The sequence below is a fragment of the Hyalella azteca genome, unplaced genomic scaffold (assembly GCF_000764305.2).
Source record: "Hyalella azteca isolate HAZT.00-mixed unplaced genomic scaffold, Hazt_2.0.2 contig4947, whole genome shotgun sequence".
In the NCBI taxonomy this organism is placed as follows: domain Eukaryota; kingdom Metazoa; phylum Arthropoda; class Malacostraca; order Amphipoda; family Hyalellidae; genus Hyalella; species Hyalella azteca.
In genome coordinates, this window is record NW_025935155.1 from 19,907 (window position 1) to 39,141 (window position 19,235).

At 38.9% G+C, this 19,235-nt stretch overlaps 1 protein-coding gene across 1 annotated transcript in view; it reads right to left on the reverse strand.

Moving 5' to 3' along the window:
* The window catches only part of LOC108675073, a 42,084-nt gene that overhangs the window by 12,605 nt on the left and 10,244 nt on the right, over positions 1-19,235 (reverse strand). Inside the window, exons 2-14 of the mRNA XM_047880206.1 lie at positions 15,020-16,065; positions 14,650-14,730; positions 9,272-9,403; positions 8,459-8,555; positions 7,689-7,775; positions 7,068-7,149; positions 6,110-6,137; positions 4,805-4,859; positions 3,422-3,599; positions 2,756-2,891; positions 2,147-2,228; positions 1,251-1,407; positions 337-540 (exon numbers count right to left, since the gene is read on the reverse strand). Of these exons, the coding sequence (XP_047736162.1) occupies positions 337-540; positions 1,251-1,407; positions 2,147-2,228; positions 2,756-2,891; positions 3,422-3,599; positions 4,805-4,859; positions 6,110-6,137; positions 7,068-7,149; positions 7,689-7,775; positions 8,459-8,555; positions 9,272-9,403; positions 14,650-14,730; positions 15,020-15,818 (2,118 nt within the window). The 5' untranslated portion in view covers positions 15,819-16,065. The remainder of the gene's footprint in view (positions 1-336; positions 541-1,250; positions 1,408-2,146; positions 2,229-2,755; positions 2,892-3,421; positions 3,600-4,804; positions 4,860-6,109; positions 6,138-7,067; positions 7,150-7,688; positions 7,776-8,458; positions 8,556-9,271; positions 9,404-14,649; positions 14,731-15,019; positions 16,066-19,235) is intronic.

Below are 19,235 nucleotides of genomic sequence, written 5' to 3' on the forward strand. Positions count from 1 at the left end.
AAGTTTTATGTGATACTTTGCCGTTGCGCGTTGATTTAGTGACCAGACTTTTGAAAGGCTTCGCAAAGAAATATTTTTATGCGCTCGTCAAACTTGTATTGAAAACTATGGTGTGTACCAGATTAAAGTCACTGGAGAAAACCGAATAGAATTCATACTCAATTAAGAACTACGCCTAATTCTTGACATACATAAAAACCATTTTAACCACAAAAACGCGCTTGAAACAAAACCAAAAACTTCTGGCAGCTACGGATTAATCGATGGTAAATCTGAAAATTTCACACCAAGAACTAGCTTGCCATACAAGGTTCGAGGTTCAGGAGTAATTATCACCTGAACGAAGACCGTGAAGAGGATGACCACGAGAGTGGTGGTTTCGAACTGATGCTTTAGAATCATCTCGTCACTCAACATCGTGACGAGGGAGAACGCGACTGCCCCCCGTAGCCCTCCGTACGCCACGATTAGCTGCTCCGACATGCCGATGGTGCGGATACGGTAGCGGTTCACGATCGCCGACAGCAACAGCGTCACTATAACATGATAACGTCACTATAACACGACAGCAACAACGTCACTATAGCACGACAATAACAGCGTCACTATAGCACGACAATAACAGCGTCACTATAACACGATAGTAAAAGCGTCACTATGACATGACAGTAACAACGTCACTATAACACGACAGTAACAACGTCACTATAACACAACAGCAACATAGTCTAAATTCTCACGGTATGAGAGATAATTTCTCAACAAGGAAAGGAACATTTCTCAACATTAAAGAAACCAAATTGACATTTCTCAACTTATTGAAGCCATTCCCACCGAAACGCAGGTGGCAGGGAACAAGTAGTGTTCTCACCAATGACCACGTCTTCAATTAATCTTAAGCTTATCGCTGAAGTCAAAGGCAGATAATTTATGCATTATCCAGACAAAACATTAAATGTTGTATTTCAATTACTAATAATTAGTATTACAATATCATTCATTGCATGCCGTATGTAGGAAATTGAACACAAATGTCACCCTCCAGGCACAAGACTAAAGAAAAATTTGATTACCTATTCATTTTGTTGAAACAACGTTTAATCATAGTTATTAAACGTTATTTCAACGTAAGTTGCCTAACAGGTGAGAAGAAAAAGCGTGTTGAATGATACGAGAGCACCTGGCAAATTTATCCACTACCGAGATACAGGATTAAATATTGTATTTCAGTCACAATAAATAATTACTACTATATATTTCTCGAAGATATAGTAAAATAATTCATGAAATAGTGTAAGGAAGTGGTAGTACCTGGCCATCTTGGTGAAGTACTTGACGCAAGTGTAGGACTTGGCAGAGATGTTCTGGAAGGAGTACTGCGCCTGGACGAGCCCGCACGTTATCAGCCTGTCAGCAATAAGAACAAATGAGACAATTGCTGCCATAGTCTGAATTTTTTGTCAGCAGCGGACCAAAGAAAGTCTTCAATAACTTTGTCGTCTTGCTCGAGAAACTTACGCCGTGGAAGTTTTTGATGAGAAAGCAAATGCATTGCATCACAATAATCAGAGCCTGACTTANAACTTACGCCGTGGAAGTTTTTGATGGGAAAGCAAATGCATTGCATCACAATAATCACAACCTGACTTAAGAGTGAATCCATTCATCAAGGGCGGGGGAAATAGACACAAATTTATTGCAGGTACGGACTTTCTAGCAAACAAGTATCAGGAAGAAATGAAGAACCCGCAGTAAATAAGTCCTAGAAACTTCGCGTTAACTTATTAATATAAATGCAAGAAAAAAATTAAAGTCCTTCACGTACCTTGAGGATACGTAGCGTTAGCACGTTTATCACTAGAAGTAATTAAAAGAAAAAGTAAACACATTTTAAATAATACAAGTTGCACAAGGCAAAGCAGACGTACCACCCGTAGCACGTTGCTAATTACTCGTATTTCAAGTACCAGATGTAGCACGTGGCTAAGTACACGTACCCCACGTAGCATGTGGCTAAGCACACGTACCCCACGTAGCACGTGGCTAAGTACACGTACCCCACGTAGCACGTGGCTAGTACACGTACCCCACGTAGCACGTGGCTAAGTACACGTACCCCACGTAGCACGTGGCTAAGCGCACGTACCCGATGATGCCGGAGAAATGGAACATCTCAGCGCTGAGGTAGGCGAGGTAAGCGAAGCCCAGCAGCGCCAGGGGCTCCACCACTACAATCAAAATTGAAGCCAAATGTAAAAAAATGAACAATTATCAAGCAGCAATAATCCACAATAGTAAACCATACAATTAAAAAATAGCATCTTGATACTCCGTTGACGAATCTTGCTGGTTTAAAACTTAATATTGCTGGTTTAAAACTTAAAAGTGGCGGATGAATAGATGATGATTATTGACTCTAATTCTCATAATAATAATTATAGTTTTCCTGATTTTATGATAAACCATTATGCGTAATTATGGTTGTATGTGGTTTGGAAGTCTACTTAAGGTCGGTGGTGAAGCACGATTCCTGTGGTGGTGGCATCACATACAACGTAGATGCTGACACATCAATTCTAACATTAGTGCCGACACGTCACATCTAACAATGGTGATGAAGAGTCACCTCTAACTATGGTGATGATAGGTCACCTCTAACGTTGATGGTGAAGAGTCACCTCTAACGTTGGTGCCGACACATCGCCTCTAACGTTGGTGGTGACACGTCACCTCTACTATGGTGATGATAGGTCACCTCTAACGTTGGTGGTGATGCGCGTGACGAGGGCCGTGATGAAGCCGTAGAGCACTCCTATGATCGCACCACCCAGCGACACCACGAAGAAGGCCACCACCGAGAGAACATAATCCTTCGCCACCACTTTGTCCATCTGCACCGCGCAAACCAAAACATTTTTCATTCAAAAAATTAATGCTAGTAGCGCAATGATGTCTATTTAAAAAATTAATCCAACATCCGATGAACTGGATGCTAGTTATAACTTAGCTGCCTAGCAGCTAGCGATATATTTAAACGACACGAGGGGTCTGAAGGATTAAAAGAATATTATTCGTAATTTAGTCTCATAACGCAACTTCGTTTTTAAATTAAAGCACAGTAATGAATTCCTTTATATTATTTCGAAAATTCTATCCATGACTTACAAACAATAATCATTCAATTAAAATGCTCAAAAGCAGAGGTTGGTGTGCCAAAAAATGAATATTAGCATCGAGATTTGAAACTTAATCGCTCATCTGGGTTTCCCATCCGAGCTTGCGCGGCTCTGTTTTTTAACATGACCATATGATTAAGCTGATAAAGTATAGAAAACTATAGATCCTTCAAGAGTTTTGGTCACATTGTTGCGGTATAGATTCTTCAATATTTTTGGTCACACGGTCGTGTACGGGAACGCACATCCATGAAGACAGCAAGCATGTTGTACACGACGACCGTGACGCCGTCATTGAGCAAACTCTCGCCGAAGACGAGGAAGTAAAGTCCCTTGTTGACGCCGAGCTCCTGGAAGATGCTCAGCACCGCCACGGGGTCCACGGCGCTGATCAGCGACGAGAACACCAGCGTCTCTGTCATCCTGAAGTTAAATAGTCAAGTTAGCGTCGAGTTAACAAGTTAAATAGTCAGGTTAGCGTTGAATACTTTCTTAACTCGCTCGTCGTAATGGAAGTAAAATAATCAATAGTAATGACGAGTTGTTAAAATCAATGTTTATACCATAGAACGAATAGCGAGATTTAATTGTGTGGTTCAAAACTATTGAAAACAGAGGCTTTTCAAGACAGTGCGTAGAAGTTAATAAGTTTAGGTTGAACGGCACCTCGAATATTCATACAAACCAACCTTTAGCGCAATCACCCATTATTAAATGCAAAATCATCAGTTTTTCATCCACATTACATTCATCGTCAGTCTGTATTCAAATTTCAAACAGGATTTGAATCAGGGCTGGTAAATGCATCGAACCTCACACACAATTGCAGTGCAGTGCAGACATTACGTTCATGAGGTTAATGACAAAACACAGAAATTTGAATGGGTCGATCATAGTGACCATACAACAACACATTTTGAACCTTTGATATTTGCTAGGGTCATATTTTTCATACAACAACACACTTTCTTACCCACACTAATACGCCATTTTGACGAGACAAACTTAATCAGGATAAAACACACAAAGGCAAAGGCACATCGATTTTGAGACAAAATTCGACTCATTTTTCCGAGTTCACGTCTCACAACGCGTGTCTACGCCCAATATTAAATTCAGTGTGAGTTCCTCATAATGAGTACTTCACGCAAGACGAAGCAATATGCTACAATTGATTGTTCTTTGTTGCAGGATTAGACATGATTCTCCGGCTGCAAAAAGATAGATTAAGAACAGACGTACACACGCTAAGAAAGAGCGATTGATTTTACCGCAACCTTGCGTTATGATAATAAACTAAAATTTAATTCTGTTATCCATTTAGAGAACGAAGCGAGAAATCTATATACTTTTTCTTTCATCGATAGTGAAAAGTAGGTTTTGATTTCCGTAACTCATGAATATTTGTTTTTGAGAAGACTATCCTTCATGAACAGTGAAATCAATCGACGATCGGACAATCACGAGTTCATTTGAGTTCGTTCATTTGCCCCTAAATTTTGTAAACTACAATTGTTAAAAAGCAATCAAAAGAGTTTATTTCAATGATGATGTAATGTTTTCAAGTTAATAATGCAGTCATATTATAGAGAAATTTGGTAAGTGGGACAACAATGCTGGAGACTCACGTGATGTTGATACTGCCCATGGCGCCCCCAACGGCCAGCCCGTACAGGGACGGTCCTGTCAATAAAAATTAACATCTTAGGTATTCTCGCTCACAATTAAACAAATTACATTTACAAAGGAAATATATCATGAACTTTTTCAAATCAAAAGCGTAAAAACATTGAAAAACTTGACTAGATGAATACAATGCATCGTTGAATATATCGTGAATAGTTTGTAACAACATACTCGTTGAATATATATAATGTACAAAAAGTACGTGACTGAAGAATTACAGTGAGCGTTGAAATTAAATGGAATATGGCCTTGATCTCCCTGCCTGGCATTAGACTCAGATCATGACCTTTAATAGTTGTCACAACAAGAAGTAAAAACCACTTGAATGTCACGTTTTTAAACGACACCATCTTAATAAAGCATCGAGTATAAATATGCTAGTCTCCTACTCGAATTTAAAAGACCTTTTCCGACCATTTTAACCACAGCAAACAAAATTATAAAGTCGTTTCTTAGAAATAACAACCTTTTTTTTGCAATATCTGCAAAGGGAATTGGAAACCTCGGTTATGTACAGCGAATAATACAAACTTTTGATACGGCACTAACTGACAACAAAGTGGAATGTTAACTAACCGAGAGAAAGGTTCATAAACTATAGAGTCTATTTGAACTTTGAAGCAGCAGCCTTTGAAACAACGGAACTATCAGCGACAGCGACAAGCGAGTTGATAGCGCTAGTCTTACGAAAGCCGCACAAAACGACGAAGCTTCGTTTAGTTTTGTGTGGTCATCTTTTCACAAGGTCTTTGTTTCGGTTTATCTTCATTCCATTCGAGGTTTGGACTCATTCAGAAACACAGTATCAACTGAGTTACTATTATAAATTACACTGTTATGATTGATGGTCGAAGGAACAAGAACAATGTGACATAATTTACAATTAAAATTGGTGTTCAATATAGAACTATTGATGGGCGCGTCTACACTGTTGCATTAAGTGCACGCAAGTGTTAGATAAATTAGACTTAAATTACAGCTATCCCTGAGAATAAGAGAGAGGTTTCCCACTGCCCAGATTGCAGTTACTCACTGAAGTAAAAATGTGCAGTTGCTCGCAGAAGTTACACTCATATTGGCCTCATTTTTAGCCTCGACTTGTGTAAAAAGTTTCGATATTTATCAAAGAAATATATTTTGCCCGAGAAAAGGTATACTGAGCAGCACCTCATACAATGGTCCCTGTGGCCCACTAAATCTAGACTGTGGTCTACATTTATTCACTAAATAATAGAAGTAGAACTCACCTATGATGAAGATGTTCAATAAAGTTCCCTGCAAATAACAATGAATCATGTTAACTTCACAGGGGTCGTAGTTTACTTTAAACACGCTAGTTGCTGCACCTATAATGCGGATCAAAGCAAGAATACACTAGATACAGCACTACATATCCTCACACACACTTATAAAATGAAAACAATGACCTAGTTTTACATGTAGATTTCCTCCGCACTTGTGTATAGAATGTAAGTAAATCGGAATAGAATTTTTTACTCAGATATTTCTATATCTATGGTACTAGGACCCATTGAAGCAATAAATTGCAATAGAAATGATTGGAATCCATACATTTTTTCATCGTCTAGTTATACAACCGTCTATAAACATTTTTGCTGCAACATGATCAAAAACAATAATTTAATTCTGTAGTCATCTATTTCCTAGTATTTACACATTCAAAACCATCCAATGTATCACATATGACGATTCAAACCCTCTTGGGAAATACATGGAAAAAGCAAGTAAGATAGATACTCAAATGTTAGGGCCAAATGCCGCAGACTTTTGCTTCCACAATTCATCTGGAATTCAGGAATGTCGAACTAAGCTACAATAAATCTAACATTGAATTGACGTTTTAATAAACGTTTTTTACATGAATATACGTGAACAGCATGTCGGACTAAATTGATTCATCTGATCGGGCGCAAGTAAAGCGCTTTTTCGTTGAACCATATTAAGAAGACAGGAACCACGTCAATTCTAAAATCCTGACAAGGATTTAATTGATGATAAGAAAGGGGTGTTTACATGTTAATCGAATTGCTTAAATTAATTATGAAAAATTAGGGCTAGTAATTGAAGTTGTAGCTGAAGTTTGAGTACTCACGAGGAGTGTTCAAAGTTTAAGCGAATTGTTTAAAATAATTATCAAAAATTAAGGCTATTAATTTAAGTTGTAGCTGAAGTTTGAGTACTCACGAAAATGGCAAAGACAAGCACGGTGCCCAGGTTGTCTATGAAGGAGCGGTCGTGGAGGCTGTACGCTGACTCCAGGATGATGCTGTGCAATCATAAAGAAATTACATTATTATTATTATAATTATAAAGCAGTCATATAAATTACTTGGAAATACTCGATACGCCTACTTCGTTTACAAATACTCCAGCTTTCAATTTGAGTGCAATATAAAAGGGCAAGGGAAATATAGCAGTCAACATTAATTCGTTATTAATTATTCGGTCGATAATAGTATGGCCTAGCTGTCAGTTGTAAAAAAAATTACATTTTACTGACAAGACTATAAACTACCTAAAAGTAGAACTAAGTTATAGCCCAAGAGCTATAAACATCTATTAACTTCGAATTGACGCCGACGATACGAGCATATTAGTGTACGTGACTGGTCCCCTGAAATTGACAGCCTTAGCCGGAATAAGAATTACAATAACTAAAAAAATTAGAGCCAAATCAGCCAATTGACGCAAACTACAATTTAATTTATAGGCCAAATCAGGCATTGCTCATGCCTGATCCCCTGACATGTTTATGCCTTCTGCTTGTTCATTTTTATTCACTTAATGTAGTAATTTTGAACTCACGGAGGCAGAAGCACGAGGAAAAATGCCTCGCTGGTGAACTTGGGGAACTCGACGATGTTGGGGCAAGAAGGAGTTGAGGATGAACTCCTGTTGGGTACAAAGGGGAGATTTGCAACTCCAAGTCAGCCTTCACATGACAGACAAGTTAGAGCTAAAATATAGACATTCAAGTAGCTATTGCAGTTTATCATTTAATGAGATTAGTTAATGTAAGCTCGGGTAACAGAACGATTACAACTCTTCCTCAATACCTATCCGTGGAAGTGATAACAATACAATCAGTGGAAATTCAAGTCCTATTTTTTTGAACATATACATGAAAGTAAAAGCTTCCATTAATGAGGCTGAAAACAATGAAAAACTAAAACAAAAAGCCAAAAACTAGTAACGATAACTTAGAATGAGCTTAGAGGTGTAATGGCAAGCAAGGTTTACAAGCATTAATGTCACCCGGTTTCTTGAATCACAAATTCACTAGAAACTTAAAAGCGAAGCAACATCTGAGAAAAATTCTCACATCGTTATAGAAAATGCTTTGGAGTCCAGCTCCATCGTTAGTTAGAAAATACAATCAGAAATTCGTAATATCGAAATTCAAAACAACACAAGTTAAAACCCAAATCAAGTAGCAAAAGACAAGGCAAAAAAAAGAAAAATCTATCTTTTCATAATTTCAAGTGGATTGTAGGTAAAGGCTGCATTCAAATAAGGCATCAGTTCAAAAATATACGATGATTCCACAATACGCTAATAGGAAGCACGAGGTTTACTTTGCGAGGAAAACTATCCCTCCCATGAGAACCCCCAGCACGATGAGCAGACACGACTCCGGCACCCGACTGGACAGCCAGTGCATCTTGTGGAACACTGCCCACCGAAGTAAACACGTGTTATCTTCTTCATTCTTTACAGATCGATTATAATTTTTTGAATTCTCTAAGCATAATCTTAGGCAATTTATCGCTGAAATGACCTGTGTACTTTCTTTTGATTTGTAATATTGTAGCGGCAATTGCCAGTAAAAGTTTGTAATCGCCTAAATTCTGTGTTGACGCTAGCGCAATCTTCGAACATATAGTCTCATGAAAAGTGAACATGGTTACTAAATCGCAAAACTCATTTGGTCATCAAACTAAACAGAACAGACCAAACTCAACAAAGGTCAAACAGAAACCAAACTCAACCAAATAAACTCATTGATATTACTTGGTCATCAAACTCGATCGTTTACATGGCTTCTTAAATCAACGCTCTTCAGTATTTTGCTCTCTTTTATCCCTTTCGAAGTATACTGACAGCTCGACAACTAAGCTTGAGGAACACAAGGAAAAACGGTATAAGTTTGTTAGTTAAAAATCGAAAAATTTGTTAGTTCTTAGTAAAAAGCTCACTCACTATCAAATTAAATCGCAGAATTTAATGTAGTTAAGTAAAAATCGGTTACATAAGTTATATAGAATACAAAATAATTCTCACCGAGTTCGCCGATAGGTTAACAGTTTACCTGCCACAAACTTGAACCACATAATTCGATCGCAGTGTTTTATAAACCTCAATAATGTTATGAAAATAATTGTTCTGACCGAGTTTGCCGAGCCCCGCGAAGATGACGAAGGCGGTGATGGTGAAATAGACGCCTATCTCGTCCCAGCGGATGCTGGCTACGTGCACCGAAGGGGTGCCATGATCGCTGGCGTTGGCACATTGCGGTGACCCTGACGCCAGAGATGCAAATGGTGAGTGTTGATACGGTGATAACCAGACGAGGATTTAAGTGAAAACGTAGGTAAATTAGAGGACTTGATTAGAACAATAAGTAAATTGAGCATACACTGGCAAAAAATATAGAGATAATATATGAGGGAATGAAATAGAGGGAAACGAACATAATAGATAGATAAGGATAAGAGTTAAACAAAACATAGGATTCAAATATGTAGTGTCATGTTAAAAACTAATTGGGTTCAAATCACAAATCACAGAGAAAAATAGAATGGGGTGAAAAACACATAGCTTCGGCCTAGGCATGTCCCTCTTTCAGCAATCGAAGCAAGGGGATCATTTATGCAGACGCAGTCATTGGATCATCGAAGTTCGTTATAGACCGCCACAACACACGCCATGCAAGCGTCGGCTCTGCCCGCGACTTCCGTAGCTTAGACCACGCGATAAAATTGTTAGCCGTCTGGGCATATACATGCCGTCAACGGCCACTATATAATATGATACATGTATCATCTCTCCAAAAATCAACGTTAAAGCAACGTAGATCAAACGTTTTATCAAAATCAACTCGTAATCAACGATGTTCCAAAGTCATCTGCCAAGAGCGATCAATCGTCGTACCCTCAATAGCTCGGTTTCGATTTCAACCCGGGAGCTGAACTGCCTAGATGGCCGATTTTATAGCATTACGTTAGTTTATGAATGCAATAGTCGATTATGCCACGCATAGCACCGTTGGAGAGTGTTGATGCAATTAAATAGGGTATAAATGGCATGCGGATAGATGAAAATATTCTGATGTTAAACTGGCAGGTGCTAAGGCTGGATCCACTGGGCCATCGTGATATCGCAAATAAAAGATAAATTCTCAGCACAATTACTCCTTCAGAATCTTACGTGAGCATAAACGCTTACGAGAAATAATGTCCCCAAGTCTTTTTGGTCACGGAGCTTTCTTATTTGATTTGAAATTAATGTATTAGAAGGTAGAGTAAAATTGTGCGGTGTTATTCTACAATGGCGGTCGTACTTCCATCGCAGTGAAAGATCAACTATAATAAAGGTAAAGTTGTAAGAGGATGTCTCATACCAATCAGGGTCATCTAATCCACAACTGAATACAGGTAATGCAATTCAATGACTACAACGCTGGGCAAAAATTTAATCCAGTCAAGAGAAGTGTTTTGCAGGAGAGATGGCGTGCAATGCATGTGGGCGCGATGAGAGTGTACGAACATACACAGAGTGGGGAGAGAGGAACTGTTATAAGTACGACTCGCGTGTCACGAAACTGTCAGTTATATTCGGTGAACGCCCCTCGCGGGAGGTGAATAATAAACAAACAGGGTAAACTAAGCAAAATAATTGTGACCAAACGAATTGCGTTTTCTAGCAGAGAGAAACAAGCAATTTTAAGCAAATTAGCGGGCATGCATTTTCCTGATCGGTGTGTTGGATAATGCAAATTCGCATTTAAACGGAGAAATTGCCGAGTGGGTTCCAGAAAATGATGAGAGTAACAATATAGTCTGATAACTACTGTATCTTTAGGAAAAAATGTCGTAGTGCCAGCTAACGCAACAAATACAATAAGTTAGGCGTTAGCCGAACCACAACGTGTCGGAGAAGAGCTAGTAATTATAATAAATCATTCGACTCTCTCTTGTCATTCTAATTACGCGTTATCACTTAATGGAGAGCATAGTAAGCCCTGTAAAGTTTAGCAATGGCGCATAAAGCAAGGTTCCTCACACACTACATCACCAAGCCTGGTGCCTAGCCTCAATAGACTTAACATTGATCGGTTGCAGCAACACTACACTACTGGGTCACTGACAAACTTTCATGGGTACCTATTGAGAGTCTAAACAAAAACTGAGGTCATGGTCAATCTTCTCTCCTGAATTCAAAAAGGACACACATCGAGCACTATTGATCGAGTTTTGAGTTGTCAGAGAAAGAATGGTGATAATCAGAATTTGGTAACAATTGAAATGAATGTAGCTCATTTCACTACTCAAAAGTGCCGCTAAGTTGAGAAGTTGTTGGTTGGTAAAATAAATTATATGAAATGTTGTGATGGCTACATACTAATTTCTGTCGGTCAGTGAAAATGAATGATACTTAACTGTAATAAAATAAGGGGAAAAGAGCGCTCACAAGTTCGCAATATTGCACGCAAGTTCGGCAAATATTTGGCGCGCCGATGGGCCGAGAAGCGCCATAAAAGTTAGGTCACGAGGAGGACAGGAATAAAGAGATAAATTTGGGGAATACGATGCGGGAAAATAAGTAAGGAACTGCTGGATGCGTCAGAGTAGGTCGGAATTAAGTAAGTCCATCATCCAGCATTGTCAACCCTAAGTCATCAAACATGCTGAAGGACATGCAGGCGTGAAGCCTGCCTCACAGCTGTATAGAACAAGCCATTCACAACTAAAAAATAATTGTATTCAAGGACGATATATCGAACGCCATCGAGCGAGAGGCTCGTGTAGCTTGAAACAGACTACGTATAATGTGCAAGGTTGTAGGTAGCTTGTACCAACGTATGTATGCAAACACTGGCATCGCAATCGCTACATCTTTCACCGACAGCATTGATCTTCTGGAGGCCTCATCGATTTAGGGCCAAATGTTTTCTTTTCAAGGCGTCCGTGCATGAATAAAGTGCAACCTTGTTAAAGTTTTTCAACGAGTACAATCCATATTAAATAACAAGCATGAAACGGTGAAAATAATCTATAGATACCTGTGAATAAAGCTACGAATAACTCGGGTAAGAGGGAGGCAGAAACTAACATAAGTAAATTGTTATCTGAAATTAGCAGATTTACATGTGTACCCACAGAGGTAAAGTGTCAAGGTTATTTCTGTCCAAGTTTGCGCGGGTGTAAGAAAGACCTTTAAACGTAATGAAGGAGTTATGCAAAGAGTACCAATACACTGAAAGTCCGTTACATGAAAGTAATAATCAACATTAATTTAACTCGGTACAATTCAATTAAAGATTCTTCAATTTCACTGACAAGTGAATATTAAATGAAGAAACACGCAGTCTGGAGCAGAAACCTTGTTTAAAAACCTTACACTCTCACGATACGTGATGCCCAATCAATATTTTAGCAACGTTGTGAGATTGTCTGCAACCTAAAGTACCGCTAACACATATTTGCTATTCGATTACGTATCAACAGTATACCTGTCATATTGGGGTATTTGAATATTATTCAAATATTTAGAGGAAAATTATAAAGGCACAAGAGATTTATCAGAAAAAAGCCCACGCTGGCTCGATGGACAAACATGATCATATAAATGCTCGTTTTGTACCGGAATAAATCAATCTTAGTATAGTTAGGCAGAAGTTGTTCTGCAATGCAGGTGGTGTTGAAGACAAGAGAGTATCTCTTATTAACAACTTTCTCGCTGTTTTCTCAATTAGTAGAATTAGACTTTTAGTGGAATTTCAAAATTGGTTGAAAATGTTGAGGTTTCATAGGTCCATTTAAACATAATTTTACGAAGTTTCGAATATACATTTATTATCAACCACAGTGAAGTTTTTTCGCAAAGCCTAACATTTAGATTTTGTAATTATAAAGTATAAACATTGTTATTCTGAATAAAACTCAACACCTGTACCTAAACATGCCCTAAAATAATTTCGAAGTCCTGAAGAAACCGAAGGTTTATAAGTTGATAGCTGGAGCCTGGAATTGTTAAGAGCTGGAGCCGTAACATGTCATTTAGCGTCGATGTATTGCATGACGATGCTGGTGCGAGCTTTCAGTGATGGACTCGCTGAGCGAGCCTTCCTCATATGGTTCATTGGTACTCTGGACTAAAGGTAGCAAAGGAGGCGGCGGTTTGGGATAGTTATTGTCACTTGTCACTAGCGCTGCGCTGTAAGCTTGCGCTGGCATCGTCATGCGGTGCCCCGACGCTACCAGACTGGCCATAGCTGAAGAGATAGCCTCATCATGAAGATTGAGTCTCAAGCTATCCATTTACAAACCACTGTTTTTTATGAGATTGAAACTATTTTCGATTAATTTAAAGCTTTGGTTTCGAGTTGTGTACATATAATACCTTATGCCATTCCAAAATCTCAATTTCAAGAGTTAAAAACATTCAATACTAGATATTGAATAATGCTTATTCAAAACTCAGAAAGAATATTAAATGCTTCTTGCAATCCTCATTAAACTCATTAAAAAATTAAGTCCGCAAAAAGTGAAATTCGCCTAATTAAGAAAAATATCAAAGAATTTGTTAATAAGACTTACTGGCTGGTCAAGAAAAATTGCATTCAATTGAAGTATCTTGAATCCACACCATGCACTACCACGGATTCGGGAGTGGGTCACCGACTCCTCTACACAGTGACAAACTGTACTATCCAGTGAATATTCCAATTTCAAAAACTTCTATTCGTACGAGAGTCTGGTATTGTAATCCCATATGGGCAAATAATTTTTAATGAAACTCACAAATAGGCGAAAATCACTACGGAGCGATCGGCAACACCCATGAAGCAGTTTTGGTGCCCATGATCTGCGTTCGCCCGACGGATTTTCTAGCTAATCTTGGAAATCAATAGGCATTACAATCGTGACCTTTATCAGTGTATCGTCAGAGCCGGTCATCGATACACAGTAAACATTGTGGATACCCTTGGGGGTCAAACACCTATGTAGCACTTTTGGTGCCCATGACCTGCGTTCGCCCGACGGATTTTCTAGCTAATCTTGGAAAAATCAATAGGCATTACAATCGTGACCTTTATCAGTGTATCGTCAGAGCCGGTCATCGATACACAGTAAACATTGTGGATACCCTTGGGGGTCAACAAACTAAGTAGGTTATAATGCGTTGCAAATTTACAGGAGATTCGGGATAATTCGGAGAAAATCATTTGTCGCTGCTATCAAATTTTGAGCAACTGTTTGGTGGACTAATGTACGTCTAGGTAAACGTGTTCAATAATTTTTACTGAACATGAAAATTGTCTACAGTTAAATTAATCGTTGTCAATGCCATTACTATATCTAGTGGCCTGGTATCTTTAGATTTAACCTTAGTAGCCTAAGTGTTTCAATTTTTTTAAATGTTATTAACCATCTGTAATATTATTTTATATACAGGCTTGGTACGTCAAGTTACGGTCAGTAGACAAAGATATAAACTCTCCCGTTAGTTATAGAGCAAATATAAGCACGGAGATCCGACATACCTGAGGAGGAGGTCTGGCTACTTGATGAGCGACGGGAACGCTTTCGCTCCGAGGGTCCCTGAGACCAGAGCAGCTTACGACCTGACGGATATGGAAAGCGTTGTCTTCAGTCTAGCCAACATTTCACACGTGTGTTATTCATGTTATTGAAAAGAGAACAATAAATAGAACTTCACGATGTCAAATAATTTCTCTAAATGTTTGGTTTATAATCACGATACATAATAGTTTAAGAAGTCCGTTCAGCTAGGATTAATTTTTTCCAAGCAAGAGAGCAGTCGATGTGTAGTGTGATTACATTGTTACCCTAATCACTGAACCTTGATTTGATTCATTTACATGGGAAGAATAATCGAAAAAGAAGATTTACCTTTAATTGGAATGGACTCTGAAACAACGATCTCCTGTCCTCCAGTGAGTAGGCTGTCCCAATTTTCATCCTCTTCGCCTATGCTATCGGAGTCACTGGTAAATTTCTCTTCTTCAAAGTTATCGAACGAATGAGTAGATGAAAATTTGGATCTCGACTCAGAAATATTGTGGTTATTACTTTGCTGTTTTCGTACATCCAACTCTCTAATTTGCAGGATTTTCGTTCTTTGCGAAGAAGCTGGACGAGTACTGGGTGACAATACGACAGCAGCGCCAGGTGGAGCTGGCAAGCCGTGATAAATTAAGTTATCTCTAAAATTGCTGGCACTATTATGTTCAGAGTACGCACCCCTTCCATCCTCCCAACGGTGTAAAAGCTTCGTGTCTTCGCTACTTTCTTTTCTAAATGTTGATTGTGCACTTAGGTTACCACTCGTAGGAATTGCAACCATTAACTCCTTGGAGCGCAATCTTGCTTCTCTATCTGACGGAGCAATATCAAAATCTTCTAGTTCTTTGGTAGTACCTAAAACATGTCGACGAAGAGAAACCGCTTCTTTGGACGTACTGGCACGTTGGTTCAAAACAACACCATGCAAGATGTTATCAGATTCAGTCACAAGATTATCATGAACCCTGGATACCCTTTGTTTGTACCGTGAGCTGACCACGGCTACACTGCATAGTAGGAGCAGCAGTACGAGAATAAGAGGATGCGTACACCTTTTATTTGCTCTTCTCTGCTCGCTGGCGTCCACAGGGAACGTCATCTTAGCGCAAGAGGAAAAACAGTTCATTTAATCAGCAAACGAAAAATTCAGACTTGAGCTTTGAAAGCTGCTCCAACTTTTCAGGCAAATAAAAAATAACAGATAATTAAAGGAGCTATCTTGCATTTCTGTCTCGAATGCAGAAACAAACTATAAATATGTTGCACTTTAAAAAATTCTCAACACATTTCCGTTTTCAACACATTGATCAGCCATCAGGTGGAAATTTGATGCTCAGAATTTGAACACAAATGATACATCGATATCTCCATTTCTGCTCAATCAAAAATAACGAGGTAAAATCATTGAAACCAAACAAATGAACAAATTATATTACACACGTACAATGCCATACCTCAAAACTCTATCATATCGCGAGAACGTCCGGAAACAGTGAGCAGGAGCGTGTCGTCGAGCATATACACAGAGATGCACATACGTTCGTATATATATATTCTAGCAGCGCTGTTAAACATCCTGTGGCGCTGAATGTAAACTCATGCCGCAACGCACAGGCACAAGCTAGCAACATCACCAACGCGAATGTGCATGACTACTAACTTATGGTAAAACTTTTACTCGAAATTTTGGAATCTTTTGATCATATAAAAAAATAATAATAAATCAATTTCTAAATTGAGTTTTTGTGTATTTCATAAAAGAAAAAGTGAACTATTCTGCTCAGTGTGAAACAGCACACATAGAAGCTCGCAAACCAATATATCGCTCATCAGGAGATTGTGGAAGCTGATAAATCCAAGCTTTATTTTTGAGCATCGCTATCAGATCGTTTTACAAATGTCGAGGCTAAAGTCCAACAAAATGCTTTATACCAAAACAATGCGGATTTTTGTCCGATGCAAAGTTAACTTATCTAAAGAGGGATCACAGATTGACAGTTGTGATAGGTCCAGTTTGACCCAATTTATTTTCAATTATCAAAGCGGCATTTTTTTGAGGAGGGGAAGGACAATTACGGACCTTTAACAGAAATATGCGAGTAACATACGCCCTTGAATGGCACATAAAAAAGGTAATCTTATGACACTGAATTTTTATCGAAACCTTATTTCGATGGCCACTGAAATTTTTTAATCGAAACCTTATTTTGAACGTCAGGAAATTTTTTATCGAAACCTCATTTCGAAAGTCAGGAAAATTTTTATCGAAACCCTATTTCGAACGCCAAAGAATAACTAAAATCAACCACACATAATCAACTTCAATACCTTAGAACTGCTCAAAATGACAAATGATCGTACGTAAACAAATGTCGTCCTACAATAAGAAACAAAATCGCAGAATTACTCGCGAATCAAATAAATGAACTGCGCGATACTGGCCATTTATGGAAGTCGCTGCGCACCGCGGGATTTCAGGATTGTGCCGAGTCACCGCCTGCCCAACACGGCGCCCGGCCCAACACGGTCTACACTCTACTGTATGCTGACCGGCACCGGTATCACGGATACCTCGGCTGAAACTCTAACAATTTCTGGCAAAACTTTACTCTGTTTTGGCGTGCCAAAAATCTTCGCAAGCTCTAGAAGCGTGGCCGTCGAGTTTGCTGCCAGGATAATCACCGCTTCGAATTGTGTATGGTAGGCATGAATTGGTCCAAAGAAATACTCTTTAATTGTGAGTAGACAGTTGCATTCAAAGGTAAGGATTGGAAACTATTCGAAGATTTATCACGCACTCCACGAAACGATAGGACAACACGTTCTCTGGTAGCTCACTCTGAACTTTTTATATGTCGTTCGTTTTTTTTGGGGTGGCCCAGTGGTGACAGTTCAGAGTATACCGTGATTGGAGCAGAGTGGTGTGGGTTCGATCCCAGCTCTGTGCGACAGTTTCTGTTCAGAATCGGCGAGGAGGCCGGGCGGTTAAGCACAACAGAATTAGAGCAGTGAGTTGTGAGTTCGAGACCGCAACAAGCAGTGGATGTTCTGTGATGTCAAGAATCGGCGACAGGCTAACGGTCTAATAAACGCTGAAACCGCTATATTATTATTATATTATAATCATTCACATGTAATCCAATAAGGCTCCTGAAACCATAGTTTCAGCTTGATTAAAAATTTCAAAGACTCACCGAAATCTTAACTTTTTAAAAATGAAATAGATTATAGTTTAGAGAAACTTTTCTCCGTAATCCCAATAGAGTGGTAATTCCTCACATGACACAAAAAAATTCTTTGTTTAGCAAATATTTGTCAACACAAATGACAATTGTACACGATAAGGGTTATCGCGGTCTTTAATTGGACACAAGTCGGAAACTGCTGAGTGTGCGCTATGAGGAATGTGACGCAGTGATGCAATGGTCGCCAGTGAGAGTGAGCAATGATTTGTACTAATTTTCCGCTATCAATGTTGAAAATGAGGGCTTCAGAATAAGCACAGCTTTTAGTGATGAGTCAGTTGTCCTCTTCGAACTTTCATCTTTTACTTGCAACAGCGAGAGCGATACCATTGCCTTATCAGCATCCACTTTTGATAACGAAGAAAGCTTGCGCCATTTGCACAGGATCTATCAAGTCACTGAGGCAGATAAATATTCACTAGATTCCCCAACTAAACTCGTTCACATTGGAATATTGAAGTAATTTAAAAAAGGACTTAAAATGAAAAGATAGAGTCACCCGAAAAAAGTCAATGGTAACAAATAGATTCAAGTCACACCGCACAGTTTTCACGACAGAACGGTGGTTAAAATTATTTGGCATGCGTCGAAATTCAAGTGCAACTCATTATGAAAAATTTCATGGAGACCTGGGGCCGTAATATTAAGTATATATTACGGCCCCTATATCTAATTTATATTTGTAACTCCATCAATCAATAATTAGCGTCATTTCAAACTAAAGCAACCTATAGCAGACGATACGTATACTTAGACCGCTACGTGTATTTTAGAAAAGCTTGATGTACGGCCTCTGAACCGTTAAAATCCGCTCAAGTCCTCTGTGGAGTCTGCGTGACTGGCAGTGAAAGGGCCAATTGTTTTGACGGCCAATTGTTTTGCTCAGGGCGGGTATTAAAATTGCACCGTACCGATAACTCGATAGCCGGACTGCCCTGCAGACAAGTCTCTTGTGGCATTAGTGAATGACTGGTGTTTTTTGAATAACTGGTATTGGTGGTGACGACAAATATGAATAAATAGGTTCGGTATAAGTGGCAGGCAAATAATTAGTGGTATGATTTAAAATTAGCGGTACGGTTAAATTGGAAAGTTAAAAAGTATTAAATCTGTAAATATATGGCTTGAACGAGGCATATGACAACTAAGTGAACGAACGAGTGGTGTGCGGTAGAGTAGTTGTATGATTAGGATTGAGCAGTGCGTTTAAATTGAGTGGTATCATTACGGCCGAGTGGTGTGGCAAAAATTTATCACATTTAAAGTCATCATTAAGCGTACGACGGAGATTTGCAGAC